Source organism: Amblyomma mixtum, chromosome 3, assembly GCF_055824585.1.
Source record: "Amblyomma mixtum isolate Tamu chromosome 3, ASM5582458v1, whole genome shotgun sequence".
NCBI lineage: Eukaryota > Metazoa > Arthropoda > Arachnida > Ixodida > Ixodidae > Amblyomma > Amblyomma mixtum.
This window is the reverse complement of record NC_143014.1, coordinates 152533213-152554793: the sequence shown is the minus strand read 5'-3', so window position 1 is coordinate 152554793 and position 21581 is coordinate 152533213. Positions and strand designations below refer to the sequence as shown.

General features: G+C 46.4%; 2 protein-coding genes across 6 annotated transcripts in view; one reads left to right on the top strand and one right to left on the bottom strand.

Annotated features, from left to right (window-relative positions):
• Positions 1-860: 860 nt before the first annotated feature.
• Positions 861-18877, bottom strand: LOC149352396 (pancreatic triacylglycerol lipase-like). 2 transcript variants are annotated; one of them, XM_089581562.1, is made up of 6 exons: positions 18785-18877; positions 15926-16035; positions 9186-9452; positions 7322-7568; positions 2008-2202; positions 861-1105 (listed from the first exon to the last, which is right to left on the bottom strand). In XM_089581562.1, the coding sequence occupies exons 2-6, from the start codon at positions 15992-15994 to the stop codon at positions 861-863; spliced, it is 1023 nt and encodes a 340-aa protein (XP_089437688.1). In that variant the 5' UTR covers positions 15995-16035; positions 18785-18877. The 2 variants fall into 2 exon arrangements, with proteins under 2 accessions (XP_089437688.1, XP_089437687.1); XM_089581561.1 differs by lacking the exon at positions 18785-18877 and having other exon boundaries at positions 15926-16352.
• The window catches only part of LOC149352395 (RUN and FYVE domain-containing protein 2), a 68221-nt gene continuing 63471 nt past the window's right edge, over positions 16832-21581 (top strand). For 2 of the 4 annotated variants that reach the window (XM_089581559.1, XM_089581560.1), the window contains exons 1-2: positions 17041-19124; positions 20957-21099. In XM_089581559.1, the coding sequence (XP_089437685.1) occupies positions 19051-19124; positions 20957-21099 (217 nt within the window). In that variant the 5' untranslated portion in view covers positions 17041-19050. The other 2 variants (XM_089581557.1, XM_089581558.1) reach the window with 2 other exon arrangements.

Genomic DNA, 21581 nt, shown 5'->3' with positions numbered 1-21581 from the left:
CATGAACAGAGACACTGCACCTGCTCCCTCTATTTTTACCTGAATAAAACCATGTCAGAAGAAGAGATGAAGACGTACGCGGTGTCTGCGAGTGCGTTTTAGGGCCATATTTGAGCATGGACACCCCACAGACTCGAATTTTGAACTTATGGGACGCCAGCGCCCTTACAACCATGTTACGCTTACCTTTGATTCCAGGTGCGCACAATGCTTCACGCGAATACCTGAAGGCAGTTGCGATGGAGGCGTCTAAACCATTTAAATGACAAAGCTGGGCCTCCCCTTTTGAAATTCTTTCAAGCATACAGAATGGCGTCCTCTTTCGTCGCCTCCATACAACGCCGCAATGTACGACCGATTTAGCAGCATTGGTTTGCGTTGTGTTTTCCACCAGCTTTTCTATGCGCATGCTGATGCGACTAGATGCAAGAACTCGCACAGGAGTCTCCAACAGCTGGTCGCGCATGACTTGTGACACCGTGTCCATGCCACTGGTGTTCGCAACAAGCCAAAGGGCCGGGATTCTGACTCCTCTGCGTAAACAACACGATTACCTTTTCGAAAAGAGCTTTCTGCGCGTTGCCATACTGCTGGGTGAACTGTTACATGCACACGTGCAACAAGCACAGAGCACGTAGTAGCGCGAGCGTTCCGCACATTTTCGCGAGCACGTGTTTTGTGTTTCAAGTGCAAACAAATGCAAGCTGCCCTGGATGCTTTGGACGCAGCCTACTTATTGAACGACCGTAGTTTTATTTCCAAGAACGCTTTTTCTTCGTTTTCAAAGCGTAGTGTGCATCATAGAAGTAGAAAGGCGACACTGCTTCGTCTTTCAGAGCATCGCAGTGCCGGGTTGCTGCTCACTCCTTGCAGAAGGGCGGTTCCGGGTTTGTCTCCAGGTAGTGGACGCCGCGAGCTTTCGTCGACGGGCTGAAGTAGCCCATGCGGCCGAACTCCAGCCCCGTAGTAGGACCGCGGCCGCAACGCTTGCCGCTGAAAAAGCGGCATCCCTCTGCCCAAGCGATAGATTTGAAGCGGCAGCGCGTCCACTGGCTCAGCGACTCCACGAAGAAGAGGTAGGCACGCTGGTGCGAACAGGTCAGGCCTGCACAGATACGCGCATGCGAGCACAAATCATAACCGAGTGCGGATTGTTGAAGCGCGGCAGACGCTGTGACGAAGTATGGACTGGCCGTTTCCGCCCATGGCATGCAGCTTCTTCCAGCTCTCTATGCAAAGGTTCCCATGAAAGGCATAGTAGTTTGACAGCGAAAACTGTAATAGCTTTGTACAAGCCATTTAGTAGAAGAAATTTAGGGGGTACCATGGCAGCTGTGTAACGCGTTGGATGGACACCACCGCCACGTACCTCAAAGCGCGACTGAGGTGTCCATTGACGCAGTAAGCCAGTTATGCGCCTTTCCTTTCCTCAAAACCAACTCAGGGCTTAGAGTGCGAATAAGACAACACTGGGAACTAGACTATTTGCTTTGTACAAGCGGGCCCTGGAGTGCGTGAAATGTGCCCGGAAAATGATCGAACAAAAGACCGCAAGCGGAAGAAGGCCGAGTATGCACGTGAGCGTATAGACGCCAAGACAGGCCTGTGAGACGCCCAACCAGACGGTCGCCTACGAAACGTCAAACGGACCTGCCACTCCACACCTCTCGATCGCTAATGTCATCAGCTTTCGCTGATAAATACGCTAAGCCCGTAAGCTTAGATCTAATCACATTTTTTTTTTGTAGCCAGAAAATGTCCGCAGCGAACACGTAAGACAGACTCCTGCTCTTAAATTTCTCCGCTACCGCGCCCGTGTTAAAAAGGAAACATATAAAAACAAACGCCACTGCTGGGCCTCGCAAGGAAAGGAGTTGCGCAAGAAGGAACGGAAAATGAAGAGGGAACCAAAGTCGTAAAACATCCCTGGAGTTCTTTATAGCCTCTGCGTCTTCAGAGGGCCCGACATCCTCGATAGCCGAGGCCTCTCGAGTGAAGCATACGTACCCTTTCCCATGCAGCCCTTTTGCTGGATTCCCCCGTTTGGGTAGAAGTCGACGTGGCCGAAAGGTTTGCGCAGCCCCACGTGGCCCATCAGCAGGTTGGTGCCGGCACTTGTGTGTACTGCATCCAGGTACAGCACGTCCTGCTTGCGGGGGTGCAGACCACGGGGCTCAAATAGTGGTGCGGCGCAATCCAAAGCTGCGTAGTGTACAACCTTCCTGCACTGCACTCGCGGCCATCTAATCAATGTAAGCACATTCTTTACATTAGAGAAGAAAAAAGAAGTCGATTGCAACACGTTAAAACGAAACACTTTAAAACTAAATAGTGGATATAACGAAGGAATGACGATTCCCCTTGGGAGCTCGGTCAACACGGGCTATAATGAAGTTACGGCTGCGATGAAGTAATAGCCGAGTCCCTTCAACTTCGTTATAACGAGATTCAACTACCAGGCGTGTACTTTTCGGTGTTTATTCCTGAGACAAATCAGCGGAGGTTCTTCGGCGTTTATTTCTTTTTGGAAAACCAGTGTTCTTCAGCTAGTTCTACGGTGCAACAGCTAAAAGCAGTGGTTATCGGCGGAAATAATTTTCAAAGTTTACAAACATTCATCTTATTGCGACATTCGCAATGCGCAGTTGGTTGTAGTAGTGGGTTTGTTGATTGTTCTTGTTTAAATGCAACATCATGTTTGTGTTGACGGTACTCAACTTCGAAAACGCTTGTTGAACATACTCGGGACAATGGAGCCTTTTAACACGCACGTACTGCCCTTAACAGAGTTGCCGTTAGGCAAATTTTAAAAAGAGCCATAACTCAAGCTAAAAGTAGCCAAAAGTAGCCACGCCATTTATTTTTTTTAGCACCAAATTTGTAGCCAAATAAAACGGAAGCGATATTATGTTATTAAAGAACAATAAATAATAGCTTTTTGAATCAATTCGAGAGAATCACAAAAAAAAACTGGCCCTTCTGCTTGGTCTTCAAGCCATATGCACATTTCAAGTAAATCAATGAATTATTAAATGCTCAGTGCGCGTAAATAGGGATCTTGCAAGATTAATTTTGTCAAATTTTAGCAACAACTCACTACAGGACGCGGAAGCTGTTTCGCCTTGAAGCCGAACTTGATTCGTGGAATCGCCATTAGGAAGTCCGTCTTCATTTGGTTGCACATCTGTCTATTTGTCAAGTCCGCAGAGAATAGCGCACACTCAGCATCAGCATGGAAAGGGGCATGAGCCAGAAGTGTATTTGTGTGATCTCGCTGCGTGCCATAAACTCGAGCATGATGTGTGATCAAGTGCACGTTAATTATTTGCAGTTGCCGTATTTCTGACTCAAGCTCGATGGAGGAACATCCCCCCCCCAAAAAAAATACAGCTGCAGGTTCAGTGCCTTCACAGCTGATCACTCTTTCTATATCTTCAGGATTGATGGCACGCAGCCTCCGAAGTGTCGCTGTAGGAGTTGTATCGCCATTTGCCTCAGGAACTGGACGTAGCGCTCTCTCATGACCCCTTCGTCTAGTCAAATCTCTTTGAAGACGTCGCCTGCTTTAGAGTCGAGCTGCGGCTCATGTAAGTTCCCTATAGTAGGATACAACTTAAAAAAAAAACAGCAGTTCTTAACACTGGGCAGCGGTCCGCGTCGTCCTGTATTACTCCGCTGGCCAATCGCAACAATAAATTAAATCAGCTCATTAATATTGGGCTATATCAAACAACCCATGTATCAAAATTCTAAAGCTCATAATTTTTTGCTTGTGATAAGCTTGTTGTTTAAGTAACAAGAAACGTCTAAGCAGCGGACTACTTTTTCGTCGTGGAGGAATTCTGTGCGCGGAGGGTGAATGTGGGCGGAGCTTCACTGCAGACTTAAGTTGTATCCGACTATAGCTACCCTAGCCGCTCGTAAGGGTGCCTCGATGCGCACCATCCCTTGCGGCGTTGATGGTGCAATTAAAAAAATGGCAAGTAAATGCGCCAAAATAGAAGTTCAAAGTAGCCAGAAAGGAGCCAGGTAGCCAACCCGAAATTTTCATCACCAGATGAGGTAGTAAAGTATCCAATTTGGCGTAAAGTAGCAACCAACGGCCACCCTGAGTTCCCGTAACAACCGAGTGACGACGCCAGCACTGACCCTGTACGACGCAAGTTGGGAGCTCCGGCAAAGCTTCTACAGGCTGCATTCGTCTCGCACTACTAGCCTGTAGCCCCCGCCTCAGCTTCAGGAGGTGGTGGATTTTTTCTCCTGCTGCCGGCCAGACACCCACCGGTTTTCTGAAAATGGGTAGAAGCTATGTCCCGGCCTGGTCCTCGGCTTCCTAGGGTTGCATGGTTTGGGAAAGGATTTTGTGCCTTCAAATCCCGTCACTGCGATCTTGAACAGGCGCTCCGAAAAAAGCGGCCACAATGGGCTATACCGCACGAGGCGGATTTCGGTCCCTCGAGGATGGATTTTCCATCGAGGGAGGGCGCGGTGACCAAAGGCCTTTTTCCAAGTATTTCACTCCAAAACACCGTACAACACCGTTTTTCACCATCGATCAGAAAAGAAACGTTCCATGCATCCGTTAGTAAAATTCAGTCTATTGAAGGATACAACTTAAAGAAAAACAGCAGTTGCTAACACTGGGCAGCGGTCTGCTGCGTCCTGTATTACTCCGCTGGCCAATCGCAACAGTAAACGAAATCAGCTTTTCATTGTTTGACTATATCAAACAATCCACGTATCAAAAGTCTAAGAGCTCATATTTTTTATATTGTGATAAGCTTCTTGTTTAGGTAACAAAAAACGTTTAAGTCGAGGATGAATGTGGGCGGAGCTTCACTGCAGTCTTAATGACAAAAATTGTCTACAATCAAGTCGGCCGCGCGTTTGAGTGCTCGGCCATGCCCACTGCACTCTTTGAAGGACGAAACTGACGAAACAATCCATTGCTGTGATATCCTCGTCTACGTGAGTTTAAAATATCAGCGGTACTGCAATGAGTACCTCTTCAGCATTTCTCTGCTGAGGACGTACTCATTGCAGGTAAGAAAAGGAGTGGAAAAGTTTCTTGGCGAGAACGGTCGTCGGCTAGCCTCAGCATGCCCAGAAATCGATGCTTTCCGGTTTTAACAGATTAATTTTTTTTTAGCGACGAATGTTTGCTGGTTAAAACCTTAAATAGGTAAAATAGGCTAAATAGGTACCACAAAGGAAAGAAAATAAATCAAATGACCCCTGTCGTAAGTTCTCTTTCTGTATTTTCCATGGTGGCAGAGATTTTTCGTCCTCAACCGTCATGGTGATCTTCTCACACCTTTTTTACAACTTTATTCTGGCTTGCAGTAAGAAACTGTAATACGATTACGTTCGTGTTTGTGCAGAAAAAGTTTAGCCGTTGAGCATTTCGCTCACTTGCAGAGCCGTTAACGCATTTTAACCCTTATTACCAACAAATAAAACAAAGAAAGAATGCAGCCTTAGCGATCGCTTGCAATCCCGACTCTTCACGCGTTCATTTCTGTATAATATAACGTCAGACTGAATGACGTGCTACAGATCTTTCCGTCCTGTGCATGCAGATGCCAAAACTCTTTGCATTGTTGCGAACGTGCGCAAAGAGTTCAGACTGCCGCTTCCACCAGGTGCACACAATAGACTAGCTAGCAGTACGGCCACGCCCAAGCGCTCTAAGGAATTGTCTACACTATAATGTAGTTAAGACCTGCCTCGCATGCGGGAGGGATGGGTTTGAATTTAGGAACCAAGCATGGAAGATTCATCCGTCCTCTAATAACTTTGTTCAATACGCCGTCGTAGTAGCGCGAACGTACAGCTTTTGTCAATAGTGCCCAAGCAAAGGGGTTTGCTTCTAAGCCGAGTGGCCAGGCTCTTGTCGGATCCGTGGAAGTCCAAACCTTTGGAGGGTGAGGACCAGTGGTGCTCCCATCTTCAAGAGATTTGGAAGGCTGGGAATGCAAATGAGTCACAAGGTTAATCTGGATCTGAGCTAGTTGGCTCATAATGCAGCTTCGTGTCCTGTCTCCTTGCTGTGTAGTGTCCCTAGTTGGCTGCTGTTTTAAGTGCATTATGAGTCACAACGCTTGGCCAGTGCTTAGACCGGCTCCATCAAATGGGGGTCTCTAGTGATTCGAGCACAGGTGGAGACGAAAATAACATAAAAAGAGAGAAAGCGGCTCGCGGCCTCTTTTACACATCGTTTTACACGAAGATGAAAAATCATTCCTATAAAGGCCGTTGCTTGCTCAGTTTATGTCACACACCTGGAACAAACGATCTTCACGTTCTGACAGTGTGCTCGTTGTTGTTGTGTAGCCTTGTGCCTGAGCGACCAGCTCTGGACTGACTGGTGGTGTGAGGGCACGGGTTTTCCTTTTTCTTCCACCCTTGCTGCCAGCTTTGTATTTTTATCCGTCTCGGGTTGTAGAAGACATGTGAATGATTATTACTAAATATCGCAGCGAAATTTTGCAAACTGTAGAGAATAAATGTTTTGACCGCCACTGAAAAGAACAATAAAAAATGGTTGCTTGCTTCGGATTCATACAGCCTCTACATTCTAGCACGGGGGGTCTAGATCCCTTGCCAATATTGGTGGGGGAGTCTGAGACACCCCTGAGTTTAAGCACTGGGCGTGGCCAAGAAATAAAACCCCGTGGGCTCTAAACTTTTGACGAAGGCTGTACCACCGCGTGGATTGCACAACCACCGGCGCCACAGATCATTGGTCATGAGGTCTGAAAGCTGCAAGAGCAACACGGTCTGCTGTGGCACCAGTCGATAACAGAGGCATCTGCTACGGCTGCGGCGCGCAAACCGGGATGGGCAGTACTTGCATCCGCTGTCGGCAGATGTCGCCTGACGGTCAATACTCTGCGGCGCTATCGGTTTCGCAGGCCACGCGTTCGAGTATACATGCTTGAAGGCGGCAGTACAAGCGGTTGCCGGACTGATGCCAGACTTTACTATAGCTTTACTAGCGGCGAAATGCTTGTTGAACTTGCCGTTTCCTATGCTGTAAGCCTCATGGCAGCCAAATGTTGCTGCAGAGCCAAAGCTAATCTTACGTGCTCTATCGTATGGCGCACGTGCTTATATCCCCACACTCCAATTCCAAGCAAAGCGGAATCTCATACGTAACGTACTGAATTGTTAAGAGTTTCCGTTGGCCCGGTCCACGGAGAAGTAGCCATTGTACAGTCGACTTAACATTTTCTTTCGGCCCCACGCCTTCCGAGTTATCGGCATGTTGGCTACAATCTGACGGAGCGTGCTCATTCCTCGTGAGTGCACGGTTGCGTACCCGTGAGTCTCCCAGCCTTGAGTCCGTAAGTGCGTGCCAACCTCCTAGCAGCGAAGCCCATCAGTTGGGCGCCCAGGCTGAAGCCAATCAAGTGGACGTTCCAAGGCAGCACGAGTCCGTTGTGCGTTAGTGAGGACACGAGGAAGGCCACTTCGCGGCCCACCAGCTCCGCGTTGGCGCACGCCTGCACGAAGTCCCGCAGGGAAGCACCGCGAGCCCAGTCGACCACCACCACGTTGCCGTCCTCCTGCACATTCGACGACGGCTCGAGGAAGAGGTCGCTCGCGAATGACAGCGAGACAAGGGTCAGGGAAAATATCTATTCCTGCGCACTTACTAGCTCGGTATATGAGCCGCATCTTCGATGACATAATATTTACAGCAATAATCATAGCACCCGCAGCAAGAGACGAAAGGTATATCAGAAGCAGCTAGCGTATTGAAGCCCACCATACGATGCATGAGTTCATCTCATGTGTACACGTACTTCCAACGCATGCGCAGCAGACACCGAGATATGCTTTTTCGGTGACCCACCGCGGTGGCTCAGTGGTTAGGGCGCTCGTCTACGGAGCCGGAGTTCCCGGCTTCGAACCCAAAACGCAAAAGCGCCCGTGTGCCGTGCGATGTCAGTGCAGGTTAAAGATCTCCAGATGGTCGAAATTATTCCGGAGCCCTCCACTACGGCACCTCTTTCTTCTTTCACTTCCACCTTCCTCCCTTCCCTTACGGCGCGGTTTGGGTGCCCACCGAGATGTGACAATTACTGCGCCATTTCCTTTCCTCAAAAAAAAACAAAAAAAAAGCAACACAATTTTCAATTTTTTGGAGCATTGCAGACATTGCAGTTCACAGATGGGAGGAAAAGTGGAGCAGTACACCCCTTATAAATATGAGGAAGGGGAGAGGGGGGGAGGCGAATTGTATGCCATATTATTCCCTGCTACCCAGAAGACTTGAACGGGCACTCGATAAACTTTGTCCCACCTCTTACGAAGAGATCTGGGCATGCCTGCGAATGCAGATTCGTTGAAGAAGCTCGCGCTGCCATTGGCTTCGTATTGCCAGCACGCATTTACAAAAGTCAAGCACTTACAATTGCGGCAGGCAGTGAGCATTTTTTGGAGAGGTGCACCTAGCCGAGAGCTAGAGAGAAGAATGAGGATCAAGAGCTTTGTACTCGTGGTAACGAACTAGAAAACAGGAATAAGGGAAGAAAAAGAACGATATGTAGAAGTATACGCACGCAAAGTTCAGAAGAAAGCAGCAGGGTAAGAAGGTAATGGAGACAGAAAGCTGTGTTGCTTTTATGCACTCGAACTATCAGACGACGTCCGCTACATAACTAAACAAGAACCTGCCCTTACATGAAGAAGCTTCTCTTCTTTCCCCATACCGATTTTACTTTCTGAATGTGGGTTCTATCTATAGATCTGCCCATCTGTAGATCTGCACATATATGCATACTCCCGGCCCACTGATGCGCATAAAACTTTGCACTCTAAGGAAAAGCCAAACTATATGCCTATGGAATCTGAGCCGTTTTTGTAGCAACTGCCGACGATATCAAAACTTTAAAATTTTGCAATGTTCAACTTTTTCGCGTAATATTTTATGCACCCCAGCAAAAATTATGCTTCCATTAGTTACTATGCAGTTCAACTTTTCCCTTTAGATGCCGCACATTTTATACATATCGGACCTGTAGTTGTCGAACTGGTGATTTCTCTTTTGGTGTGTGTATTCCCGTGTGCTCAGATGAAGAATAGTCAGTGCTGAATAGTGAGGTGTAGCCAATTACCATGGTGCTAGGTAAATCACGCTATGTGGAGCATAAACGATGGGCACAGGCGCTTTTCCCCACCAGCCTGAGAAATGCGTCCTTCATTTGGTGCAGATAGGTCAGGTTCCCGCTGCCGCCTAGACCGTGCGCCAGGACCTTGAGCGGTGCGCCCGGCCTGTAGGCTCGCGACAAGGTCATCCCACCGGCGGCATAGATGTCGAGCACGTCGCTGCCACTGCGCGAGTGCAGCTGGAACTGAGTAGCAATCTCGCTGGGCGGCTTGGGCAGCAGTTGGATGTGCGCTAGCAGGCCCTTCTGGTCGAAGCAGCCCACCACGTCGTAGCAGACCTGTACGGATAGAACGCGCGTCATTTACAGTCACGATACTCTTTAGACTCAATACCCCTATCTGTGAGTAGCTGAGGCCTTTTAATGCATACTCACGTTTGAGGGCGGCTCCTAAAGGCTTCATGACCACGGTTTTCGAACAGATACTTTTCATAAAGTGTCTGCCCTTCGAATCCTCATGAAGAATTGATCCTCATAAGTAATGGAATGCGTCATTGATATGTCCGTCGATTGAAATCTTATCACTATCTAATGATGTAAATTGTAAATCGATAATTAGACTAATTATTCTGAGGGACACATTAAGACATGGTGTTAGCAGCGAAGTGATGCGATGGGCTTGTTTACCCCTCGTTTTCTCCTCTTGTCCTCCTGCTCCTCCTGGCCTCTCCTTCTTTCTTTGGTCAGTTGATCGCGGCGCGGCCACTTCAAGGGCGCTGAGGGTATGCATCGTGCGTTAGGTACATTATCTATGAGTTTGTGCACAGTTTCGTCTGAGATAAATGTTTGCAGCGGAAACTCAGCGGGAGCGAACGGGCCCCAACTTTTCTTTTTTCTGAAACCCCTGCCGGTATTATTGTGTCCTCGAGGGGGACGAAACTAACGATCAACGGAACTGCCATTCACAGCGAAAATTATTACTTGGTGGCAGTTTACGACATGCTATCGTCATAACTGTAACAATGTAACAATAACTGCAAGTTTCGTCGCTGCGTCTTTACAACTTTCCCGAGCATAGCAGACAAGGATGCCGATTTACCTCTTGTAGCCGTGAACGCCTCAATCGCTGTTGCATTTATCGTGTCCCTAAAACGGCTATTCTACAGGTATATGGTTTCGGCCAGGAGCACATGACCGCGCGGGCGAGCTTAGAAAGCGGCTTGATAAGGCCTACTTTGAAGAAACCGACATGCACAACGCACTTTTGAAATAAATACACGCCACTTTTGTGTGAGTTTGTATATTTTGTCTGGGATAGGACAAGTCTACTTGCTACTAACTTCGGATACAACGAACGATATCAGGGTCACCGTGAGGTTCGTTACAAGCCGGCTCGACTGTATTCGTTAATTTTTAATGTTATGGTAACATTTAGAAGACGGCATTAGCGAAATTTTTGGTCTGAGTGTTAAACTAATGTTTATGACACAACATTTAAAGTCATTTGTTCAACATAAAATAAGACTTAAATTCAACATATAACATTACTGTAACTCACATAACAATTTTTAAACATTATTTTAATGTTCGGTGCCATGTTGTTGCATGGTGGATTGCACTCTCACGAAGCGCTGACATAATCCCAGCTAATTTTCTGGTCGTTCCTAATGCTATTGCAATGACATATTTGTTGCTACACTTTGTCCTGCTAGCATCCTTGCACAAATTCCAGTCGCTGCCACAACTAGTCATGTGGTCGACAGGCCTAACGAGGTTTGTATTGCAACCAGTAAAGGTTGATTCAGTCCCTTTTCATTAATGTTTTTGCTTAATTTCCGAGGTTCAGTACCAACAATCAACAAGTACCGCTGATTGTGTCGTATAATATGCTTAATAAGCGTGGAAAAAATACTTGAATTGCTTAACCGCTTCACAGGTCAAAGCAAGCATTGTATGAGGTTTTGAAATGAGGCTCTGGATCGCACTCCTACATGTGTGTAATATCCTGTGAAATGCACCAGGCCCTAACCTATGACACTAACACCACGCCGTTCGAGCGGAAGTAGAGTTCAAGAGTACATATCTTTGACCACATTAACAGAAGTGACAGCACCACTTCGCTTAGAAGCTCCGCAACTTTATAATCATACAGCCTTTTATTGGTTGGTCTGGCGGTATGAAATGCAGCGATATACTCATATGAATGACAAATGAAATGGTCTAATGAAACAGCTGCGCCGGCGTACGTGAACTCCAGTCCATCGGTTTCAAACAATAAAGATGGCTCGGATGTTGGCTCAGATAGCACTGAACATCACAGTAATGTTATAATAATGTTACGTAAGTTGCATTAACTTTAGATGTTCCATTGGAACGTTACATTAATTGTTAAAAATTAACAAATAACGTTATATCATTATACCAGAAACGTTAGTAACATTATTCCTATGCTCACTTCAAATGTTATTGCAATGTTATAAATTAACCAATGATGTTATATGCTGCACAATAAACATTGTTTTGACGTTCCTAGTAAAATTTTGTTTTAATATAACCTTGTGAACTTTATTACAATATTTTAATCATAACTATAGAACAACATTACAAATATAATTAAAGCACAGGGTACCACTTTTCCGACTGTTCTAGCCGTAAACATGTTTTTCAACTACAGTCGGACACAACTTAAGTCTGCAGTGAAGCTGTGTGCACATTCAGGACCGCCTAATAGGATTCCTTCGTTACAAAAAGTAGGCGGTTGTAAAAGCTTTTCTTGTTACCCAAAGAAGAAGCTAATCATATGATTAAATTAAAGCTCAAGAAATTTGATGCCTCTGGTTTGTTTGATACAGTCAAACATTAAAAATCATATTCTGTTCACTGTTGTGATTGGTCAGCGCAGTAATACATGACGCCGCGGACCGGGGCCAGTGTTCCCAACGGCTATCTTTTTAAGTTGTATCCTACTATAGCAGTACATTGCAACTACAGTCGAGCCCATTTGCAACGAAGGTCGCGCGGATTCCGCTCAGATTCATGGCAGCCGGGGAGTGCTCGTACATCGCGTACAATGGCTTCGTCAGTATCACTTTCAGTGCCGGCGTTATAATCCGCACCTCCCGAAGCCGTCCCAGGCGAAATCATGTGCGGCCTTCAGTGCATCAACAACGCTTTGTTACAAATTCATATACGTCTAATCAAACGGAGGTTCAACAGCGCATTCAGTCGCTACTTTGCCAATAAACCATGATTTACGCAAGCGATTTCCAGTGCACTCCGCCATCAGTACCATCAGACCCAGTGGGGACCAAAGTTATCCGAACAGGAACGACGATATCAAATGCTATCAGCATGCGCTGTATCATGGCGCCGATGCTAGGACATCTTGAGCGCCTGAATGACGCCCATGTGCGATGGCTGAATCTTGCGCTCTTCGTTCGGTAGCGAGAAAAACAATAAATGTCGCCACAGTCGGAGAGGCAGTACGTGGTGCGTAGCAAAGCTGTTAAGCCCGAGCAGAAGCTCTTATTTTTTTTCTTTCGCTGTGCCATATAATAGAGCTCGACAAGCCACTCGACGAGAATATTGTTCATCCCCGATATGAAACTTATGCACGGTCCTCGAATGACAACAATATACGACTCATTATGCAGGCCTTTGTCTTCGGCCTGCAGCATACAAACCCATGCCTCTCAAAGTACTGCAGTGTGCTAGGATTGACGATGACAAAGGACAGCCGCCGGTCGAGCCGTTCATCCTCGTGTACAGAAGCACGTCAACGGGAAAGTGTGCGGTGCCTTCCACCAGCGCAGGTGTCACCTTTCAAGGCAATCGTTTTTGACGGCACCATTTTGTAAGACTGTGCAGTTTTGGCGGTAGTGTCTCGCCTTTACTATTGCCTTTTTAGGTTCCCACATTATTTCCGAGGACGGGTGTCACGGGGACTCGGAGGCACTCTTCAAACTCCGCTTTTACCCGATGCGGGAATTTTTCGACTTCTGGCCGAATTACGGCGCCTCTTCGTTCGTAACCGAGTTACGCCGCTACGCTCGTTCGTTGTATCTGAGCCGCAGTCTCATTGTCTTAATCCATATGTTGACGGTAACACCATACTCGCTCGTATAAGCGAGCGTTCGTTATAACTGCGGTCGTTATTATGAGTGAGCTCTACTGTAAACCTCTTTGATTGCGCCTCCCATAGATTGCATGCACAATCCCATCATTTTGTCACTAAGCTTTGCTTCTTACCCATTCGCCAGTATCACCCATGGGACACCCTCCAGTGGCGGCTCTATATAAGTTTGACCCCATGCTTCCGTTCAGAGGGGAGTGTATGAGTTGCATGTTGTACTGTATTGTGGAGCTCAAGTGTCGCCCTCGTTGTTGGTATTTGCAAAGCGTTGTGATGTTGTGAGGCTTACCAACTAGCGGGCCTGCATCACCTGCATGCTGGCGCAGGGTGGCTGAGCCATTTTCAAGAGTGTTACATTCATGTTAAATTTATGTTGTTTAAATGTTTTTTTTTTAACGTTAGGGGAAGGTTATTATAACGTTTATTTGTAACATTACAAAAACTTAAAAAAAAGACATTAGGAACTTCGAAATAACACCTGACCAAAACAAAAATGCAATAGTGTTGTAATGTTTCGGTGCTACTTGGGATGGGGCACGTGAGACGTTTCTCAAGTAGCCGAGATACCGTTGTGGAGTGCATACAATAGGGAAGCGGTGAAGAATCGCTTCGCAGGAAGAAACTTGCTCAGTTGCCCTCAAAAACAAAAAACAAAAAAAAAACCAGAGAACTACGCACGTCTCTCCCGCCATGTACGGATAACCTGCCAGCAGCGTGTACATGGGCGTCCGGAGGGGGGGGCAAGGGGGGGCGGCTGCACCCCCCTGGAAAATCACTCACTCGAACCGTGAGTGATGTCCGCACGCCAGGGGCGGTGGTGCGCTCAGCCAAAAGGGTAAAAGCAGCCCCGCTTCCACGCTTTGGGTCACATCTGCGAAATGCCGCGTCCGGGCGGGCGTCGTTCCACCGTTTTCAAACCACGCCATCGTTAGCTCTACTAAAAGGCGACCTGTTGCAGACATACAGCGGCACCGGCGAGCATGTGTTTGAGCCTTCTTACGATCGGTGTCTGTTTCTTTGATCTCTAGAGAGATAGCGGCACGGAGGCAGACAGTGCACAGAACATCTTGTTTTCGCCTTCGTCGCTCGCTATAATCAGGATACGTTCGTACGCCGGCCACCGATGAATTCTTCAGGAGGGAAGGACAAATCAGCCGTATCCACCCCCGCTTTGTCGGGCTGCTCAGGGTCAAGCGGGCGGTGGGTTGGCGCCGCAGCCGCCGCTCGCTGTCTCCTCCGATCCACGGGAGAGCGCAGTTCGGTAGAAGCGCCGCTTTCAGAATCTTCGGCAAAGGGGATTAGCTGCTTTTGTTCACGGCGACGCAGTCTCCAGAGGCGCCCCCACACCAGCGTTTCTTGCGTCTTCTCCGAAAACCAGCGCCTTTGGTCAACGCAGACCGATGGCGCCTGCCTGGCTCGCCTGTAACCTCTGGCTGGGTCTCAAATCACAACAGCGCCCATGTACTGTGCGTGTCAGTGCACAGTAAAGAGACCCAGACCCAGGTGGTCGACATTATCCGGAACTCTGTACTACTCCGTCCATCATAGCCTGATGCGTTTTGGGGCTCTGAACCCCATAAAAACACAACAACAAATTTTCCGACCGGAGTGGCGAGTGTTCCTTCCCCTCGGAAGTCACGAGGCGTTCCTTTCACCCCCCAAAGTGCGCATTCGGGGATATTGCGGCAAGTAAGCCCTTGCACGTGTGCGCGCCTCTGTGTTTGTGCTTCGGTGTTTTTAGTGGCCGGTTGTCAACGAAGGTCAGCACAACCAAGACAGCGGACGAGAAAACGACGAGCGGCGAGCAGTGTGTGTGCGGTTGCTCGACTGCGCGGATGCGCGAGCAAGATGGAGCGAGGTGTATGAAGCGGCGAGCGTGCATTTATCTTGTAAAGAAGTTTTCGTTGTATATATAGTTGTCTTTTGTTTTCAACGTACGCGTTCAACCGTTTTTCCATTCAATGTGTATGATGACTATGCACCGAGAGCGTGTAGTGAAGCACAGAAATGAATTTATCACCCGTGTAATTACACAATTCGCCCAGCAAAATCCGAGGCGCCTACAGTTGCTGTTCAAGGAAGACTGACTGAGTGACTGTAGTTGCGTGTTTGTGAACATATTGTGCTGTGTGCTGGTCATCAATCCGGGTGAGTCGAGAACCCGTATGCAGCAAGACTGAGCACTTCTCCACGAAGTGATAGTATCTTTTTGTATTTTTTATTAATTTTAATTGTTTTTTCGTTAATAAACTTTAATGTATCTCTCCTAGCCGCGCTTTAATTTGCTGTTTGTAATTTTTCTTTCATGTGCGTATTTTACTTATTTTTTATTTATATATAAATAAATAAATTTACTCCGCAAATAGTGCCTTTTTGCTACGAATATACCCCCCCCCCCCCCCCCCCCCCCTCCGGCGCCAACGACCAATGGGGCCCCCCCCTGCAAAAAATTCTGCGGACGCCCTTGAGCGTGTATGCTATGTTAAGGCGGATACTTGGGCAAGTTGGTACATCTTAAATGTGAAAAAACAACGCAGAAACACAGGACGAAGAAAGCACTCACCAGCACAGCGCGTTGTGCCGTCGTGTTCTTTCTTCGCCCTATGTTTCTACGCTGTTTTTTCTTCCTTAAGGTGTACGCTACTTTGCATGTGGGGCCAACGCTGCGTCTACTTCTTACCTTTTCTTTGTGAGGCATCTGCTGGTTCATGACATGTTCGATGTTTTGGTGAATTGCTTCGAAGTCCATCTCCGGTTCGTCCGCAGAGCTGCCCTTTTCCGCAGTCGCTCCTTGTTTAAACCACGAACACAAAGTTAAGCACAGACACATAACAATCTTGAAATACATTGCTCGAGATCTGCGCTTAGCCTCGATTGAAATACGTGACTGTAGCTTGTTTCGCAGTGAAGCGACGTACTTCTCCACGGAGAAGGCTTAAAATGACAACATTTTGCCCTGGCTTCCAAGCCCACCAAAACAGCGGTGGGGAGAACGGCTGAAAACATGCTGCCCTTCAAACCGCTTTCTTTCTTTCTTTCTTTTTCTCCCCTTCTGCGCCGTGCTTGGACACAGACAACTCGCTACTTTCAAGACATATGCCGTGAAAGTAAGGAAAAAGAAAAAAAAGGGCAAGAGGCTATACGGGAGTTGTGCGAGAAGGCGAGGGGCACCTCCCTGCTGACGGCTTGGCATGTTTGTTCCTTTCTTGGGGGACAGACCAATGGGCGGGCTAACTGCCACTCAGGAAACGAAGGGGTCCGTGGGGGGCGCTTAGATTGCTGATAACGACTTTGTCGGATTCCTGGAACGACAGAGCGTGAAAGAGCAGCGACCTCTGTACAGCTTTTTATTTTTATTTTATTCTCTATGGTTGAGGTCAGACGGTGCTTTTTTTATGTACTCGTTAAGCGAAACTAATGTTGGGGGTGGGAAACGCGACGTTATATCGCTTTCTCAACACCGTTCTTTTGTATCTATTCGCGCGCATTCTCGTTTCTGCCATGAGGTTTTTTTTTTTTCCTTTTTTGTTTTCCCCCCCACAAAGATTGTTTCGGTTCCGGAGCCGTGCTAGCCGAGCCAAGGCGAACCAAGCCACAAGTGTCATGGCGGCTTCTACAGTGACCAGCTTTGTTGATACTGGTGAAAAAACGAACGTTTTAAAAGGTGACAAATCTACCAGCGCCACCTCGGCGAACAGTACAAGCAACCAGGCGTCTGCTAGCGAAAGACATCCTATTTTCTTGTTGTCAGCTGATTACAGCCGTCGTGAAAAGTACTATCGAGCAAGTAAGTCTGTACCGCTTGCATTGAAATCAGCCCTTCAGCCGTTTCGATGAACGCTATTTGCATGCTGTTGAGTCGCCAAAGTTGCAGTAGTTTATTTCAGCGCTGCAAGTTCACTTTCTCACCTATTTCACTTTCGTGCTATGTGATTAAATCTATGGAGCGATCTGCCGCGAACAGTATGGAAAGTTGACGACTTTAATCTTGCGACCTCGAAACTTGGTGGGTGTTTTCCTGTCTGCGACAGCGTTCGGCGTGAAAGAATTTGTTGAAGCTGTGGCCTCTGGACCCTTCAAGATGTATTTATTTTATTCGCGTTATTCAATATAGTTTCTACTTACACTGTCAGGCCATATGGCCAGGCTGTTGGATAACCCCAACGCATTTTCTAATGGTCGGGTGACTGAAATGTGTGGTGCTGTCACGCTCTGTTGTGCTGTTGGTGTCGCTACTAATGTGTATGTATACTCGCATCCACGGTGAAAAACATACCATGATCACATCGTTTCGCGGAACATAGAAGTCTGTTTGCCTTAAGTTACTGCCTCGCTTCAACGCTGCTTGCGTTTATGGTGTCTTGTGTTATGTGGAACGCCGTAGAACAAACAAGAGGGAGCTAAAGAACTAGGCTGTCACTTGATGCAGATTCCTCTTTCGTTCGAACCAAACAGCGCTAGCGCTGTCACTGTTTGGTTCCACGGGAGGCTTTGTTTTTAAAATGTATCCCTTGGAGCATCAGTTGTTTGCTTAAATGCGTCTGCATTCCTAGTCGTACATTGTCACCGCACTGGCTCCTTCGTTTGTTTTTTTCTAGGACGCCTGATAACACCGGCAAAAAAATGTTTTCGCGTTATGTATTTGCTTTTTATATTGTGTACCTTAAAAGCTACATTGATTTAACTACACAAATCAGTCCCGTTGTCAACATAGTGACGATTGGCTTATTTTTCTACGTTTCTGAGCTGGCTTATGGTTATTTTTGTCAACTTTCGTGTGTTCGTTGACTTTTCACGGGCGCCTGATAACAGCTGTTAAGGGTTCGTTAACATGCCTTGTTTTTGTTGCATGCCATACATGCGCGTGAAATATCTACATTTAGCTTATTACCCACATCAGTCAGGTTGTGAACCTAGTGACGGCCGACTTATTTTTCTATTTCTCATAGCTAGCTGATGCTGTTTGTTGTGAACTGTGCTGACGAATGTGTCAAATCTAAATGCACTCCCTTCGAAATAGTTTTGTAGAAATAATGTCTTTGGTTCATAGTGGTTACATGGGCCTTGAGCCAATCTGTGGGCTGTAGCTTTGTTCCGTGTGTGATCCTTGTTTAGGCTTTAGGATGGTGCTTCTTTATATTTTGGACGGTGTAATGTTCTTATATAGATATACTTGTGTTCTCGGTTGGTACATACGTGCTTTACACTGCTTTACATCATCATTGTGCATTCTAGCGACATTCGGTGCCGTACTCTGTGAAAAGCTGGCCTTACTTTGCAACCGGTCGTGATTGGCGGAAATTTAACACAATTTCTGAAATGTGGTCCTGAATTTTGTGAAATGCATTTCTGTCCGCGCTTGATTGCTTGCCTTGTAACGGTTGGGACTCTGCGGGATGCGGGAAACACATGTTTACCAGTCGCCCTGCGCCGCTTGTCAGCGTTCACGCTTGCGGTTTGCTTGTTTACAGCCCGGCAAGCACTCTGTTGGCTGAAGGATTTCGAAATATGCTAGAAATTACGAGCGTAGAGCACACACCTGCGATGTGTTGTTTGAATAAACGTTCTGGCTTCTCAGCTGCTTGGGAAGCAGGCTCGCGGCGTCCACTTAGCCGAGCGCCCCGATCGATGCCTTCGTTCTCCTCTTCGTCCCTTCCCTTCCCTCCGTTTCCTTTTTTTATTGCCATTGCTTTTACGCCTTCGGAGATTTCCATGTTGTGTCAGAAGAGAGGAGCCATGTTGGTAGTTCTGGGGGCCGCCGCTCGCCTGCACGCTGTTTAAGCGAAGGTTGCGATTCTCACGTATATGCCGACTTCGCAAAGCGCCGCAGACACCCGCAGTCCGCTCGGCGAAGACCATCCTGAGAGCGCCGAGCTATCGTATCCTTGTTCGCAACACGGTTGTGTGGAGTTCAAAATGGCAGGTAGGGAAGTTGGTATCCCGATGTCGTTAGTTTCGGTTCTCGGTGAAGCCCCTGATCTGTTGTCATTAGTGGTTTTTAATGTAGTACCTTCGACCGGAGCGGTCACCAGGCGCATGTGCGGTGACCAAGATGAGCACTTGCTGTAGGGTGTTTCCCCGCTGATGCATCGCTTGCGGTTGCCGTATTTCGGTTTCTTCGTTTCGTTGTCGGTCGATGTGCGCTCAAATCAAGCATGCAAGTACAGGTTTAGTGTCATTATACTAAAATATTAACCTGTTAGCAAATCTTTGTATGGACTTCAGAGCTCGCATTTCGTGGATCATTTTACGCAACACATGGAAGCAGTGGTTATGTTTGGCGTCAAGACCAGAGTGCTCTATTTGAGTAATTTTGTTGTTGTAGGCTATCAAGGATTATAGATCATTAAGTCATCTTTATTTTGGGGGGGAGGAGGCATATCGTAGCAGAACTAATATGACAAATCATGTTGGTACTGCTACAGTGTGCTTTCCTTGCTGTCCTAAAAACCACTTATGTGGTCTTTGGCAGTAAGACTTTAGGGCAACAACATTGTTTATATGGAGGCAGTGCAAATAATTGGTGCGTTTTCACATCAGTTGAATATCTTGCAATAGAATTTTACATTATCCTGCCAAACCTCGTCTTTTAAAATGGCTGCAGCTATTAAATGCTTTCTTGCGTCAGTGACTAGCGGGAATCTCTCAGTACACTATGTAATGTGTTGTAGTGAGGATTAGTGCCTTATAAATTGATTTTTCTTACATTTCGTTTCCTGTTGTGCTGACTACCAATATGTATCGAGTGCAGTCAAAATTGTCTGTGATGTGCCTTGATTTCGGTTGTTCATATTTGTTTGGTGGGCAAGAAAAATAATTTAGCAGCTGAGTGAGGTTTGTGAGCATCACAGAAATGTTCTTATATTTTCAACATGTCATCTTATATTTTTTCAACATATATTGAACACTGTACTGCACTGCACATTTCATGTGAAGCATGCAGTCTTGCATCAGTGCAACTTTGTACTGACATGCGAGACAGCTTTTTTTTTTCTTGTAGCATGCACATTTCTTTTTTACATTGTTCATCTTCAGCTGTCATGTGTTTTGCAGGGCAGCCAACACCATAGATATATTCTGACACCACTTTGCTATTATTGTTCTTGCCTGAAATATATTAATATTTTAGCTATTGATAAAGTATTAATAATTTTTTCAAAACTTTCGTTTCTTTATAAATTTTGTTCGGTCCATATTTTTAACTTGTGCTTCATGGAACAAATTTCACTATGCTACTGTCATTTTTCTTTTCGTACATTTAAACATATTGTTGTCTGGTTACTCCGTTCTGTGTATTTATATTTTGTTATCTAGTAAGCGAGCTGTATTTCTGCCCACACTCAGTGATGGCCTTTGGTGCAATTTGGTAGGCCAGATATGTCCTGTCTGCCAAAAGTTTGCCTGTAATGTTCTGTTGCTGTTCTCAAGTTTGAAGAGTGTATCTATAGATGCTGGGTTCATATTTGCATATGTGAAAATTACAATGCAAAAAATGAGTTTTTCTAAATCCGTAGTCCTTCCTTGTGAACAGCTGAAAATTTTAGCTGTTTTCTGCTTACTGCCTTGGGATTTGTATAGGGAACTTAGATACTTTTATTGCATTGGCTAAAGTGAGTATTTTTAGACTAATTAAATTTTATTATACACTGCTATTTCTTTTTGTTTGTTGTCTTCTGTGGTCACTTGAGACCCTTAACAGTATTGCATCCAGCCGGCCGATGGCCAAGGACACCATTTACCTCTGCAACTTCAGAGTCTCGGTTGACGGGGAATGGCTATGCCTCAAGGAGCTAGCTGACGTCCAGTTCGACACTCAAAAACCGCTTGCTGTGACAACGCCATATACCTTCGAGGGTCTGTGCTTCATTTGGGCATGGCCTTGGCTCTTTGGATTGTACCCCTTTGTAGAAGTTTTGTTCATTCTTGAAAAAATGTGCTCCTCTGATAAAAGCTTTTGCTGTGCCATGCTTATTATTGGTTTGAATAGATACCTTCTTTGTGAGTAGTGGTATTTGACAGTACTGTGCCTATACAGTCGTGCCTCGTTAATATGGACACTATGGTTCTCATGGAAAACTGTCCATATCGCGAGTCATCCATAATAACGAATCATAAAAAAAAGAATAAACACAATTTTTAATTACGTTCTGCATCTGTGCATAGTAGTAGTCCGTGAAGTGGAAATTAGATGCAACCTTGGGAGTTCGAAATGCTTTACTCTGGTCACCATTATCTTTTAAATATTGCGGCTCAGTTTGAAACCCCTACTGGTGCATCTCATGCGTTATGGTGTCTCATGGGGTGATGGCATTACTTCTACTACAGCTGTTTGCTTC

Bases quoted from the DNA above. Each gene is read 5' to 3' on its own strand.
- LOC149352396 (XM_089581561.1), bottom strand. From the start codon at position 16,093: ATGTATTTCAAGATTGTTATGTGTCTGTGCTTAACTTTGTGTTCGTGG. The intron at 7,569-9,185 runs GTGGGGAAAAGC...TCGAATGTGCAG, and splicing joins AGGACGCATTTCTCAGGCTG to GAGGACGGCAACGTGGTGGT. The intron at 2,203-7,321 runs GTACGCAACCGT...TACACTACGCAG, and splicing joins CAAGGCTGGGAGACTCACGG to CTTTGGATTGCGCCGCACCA.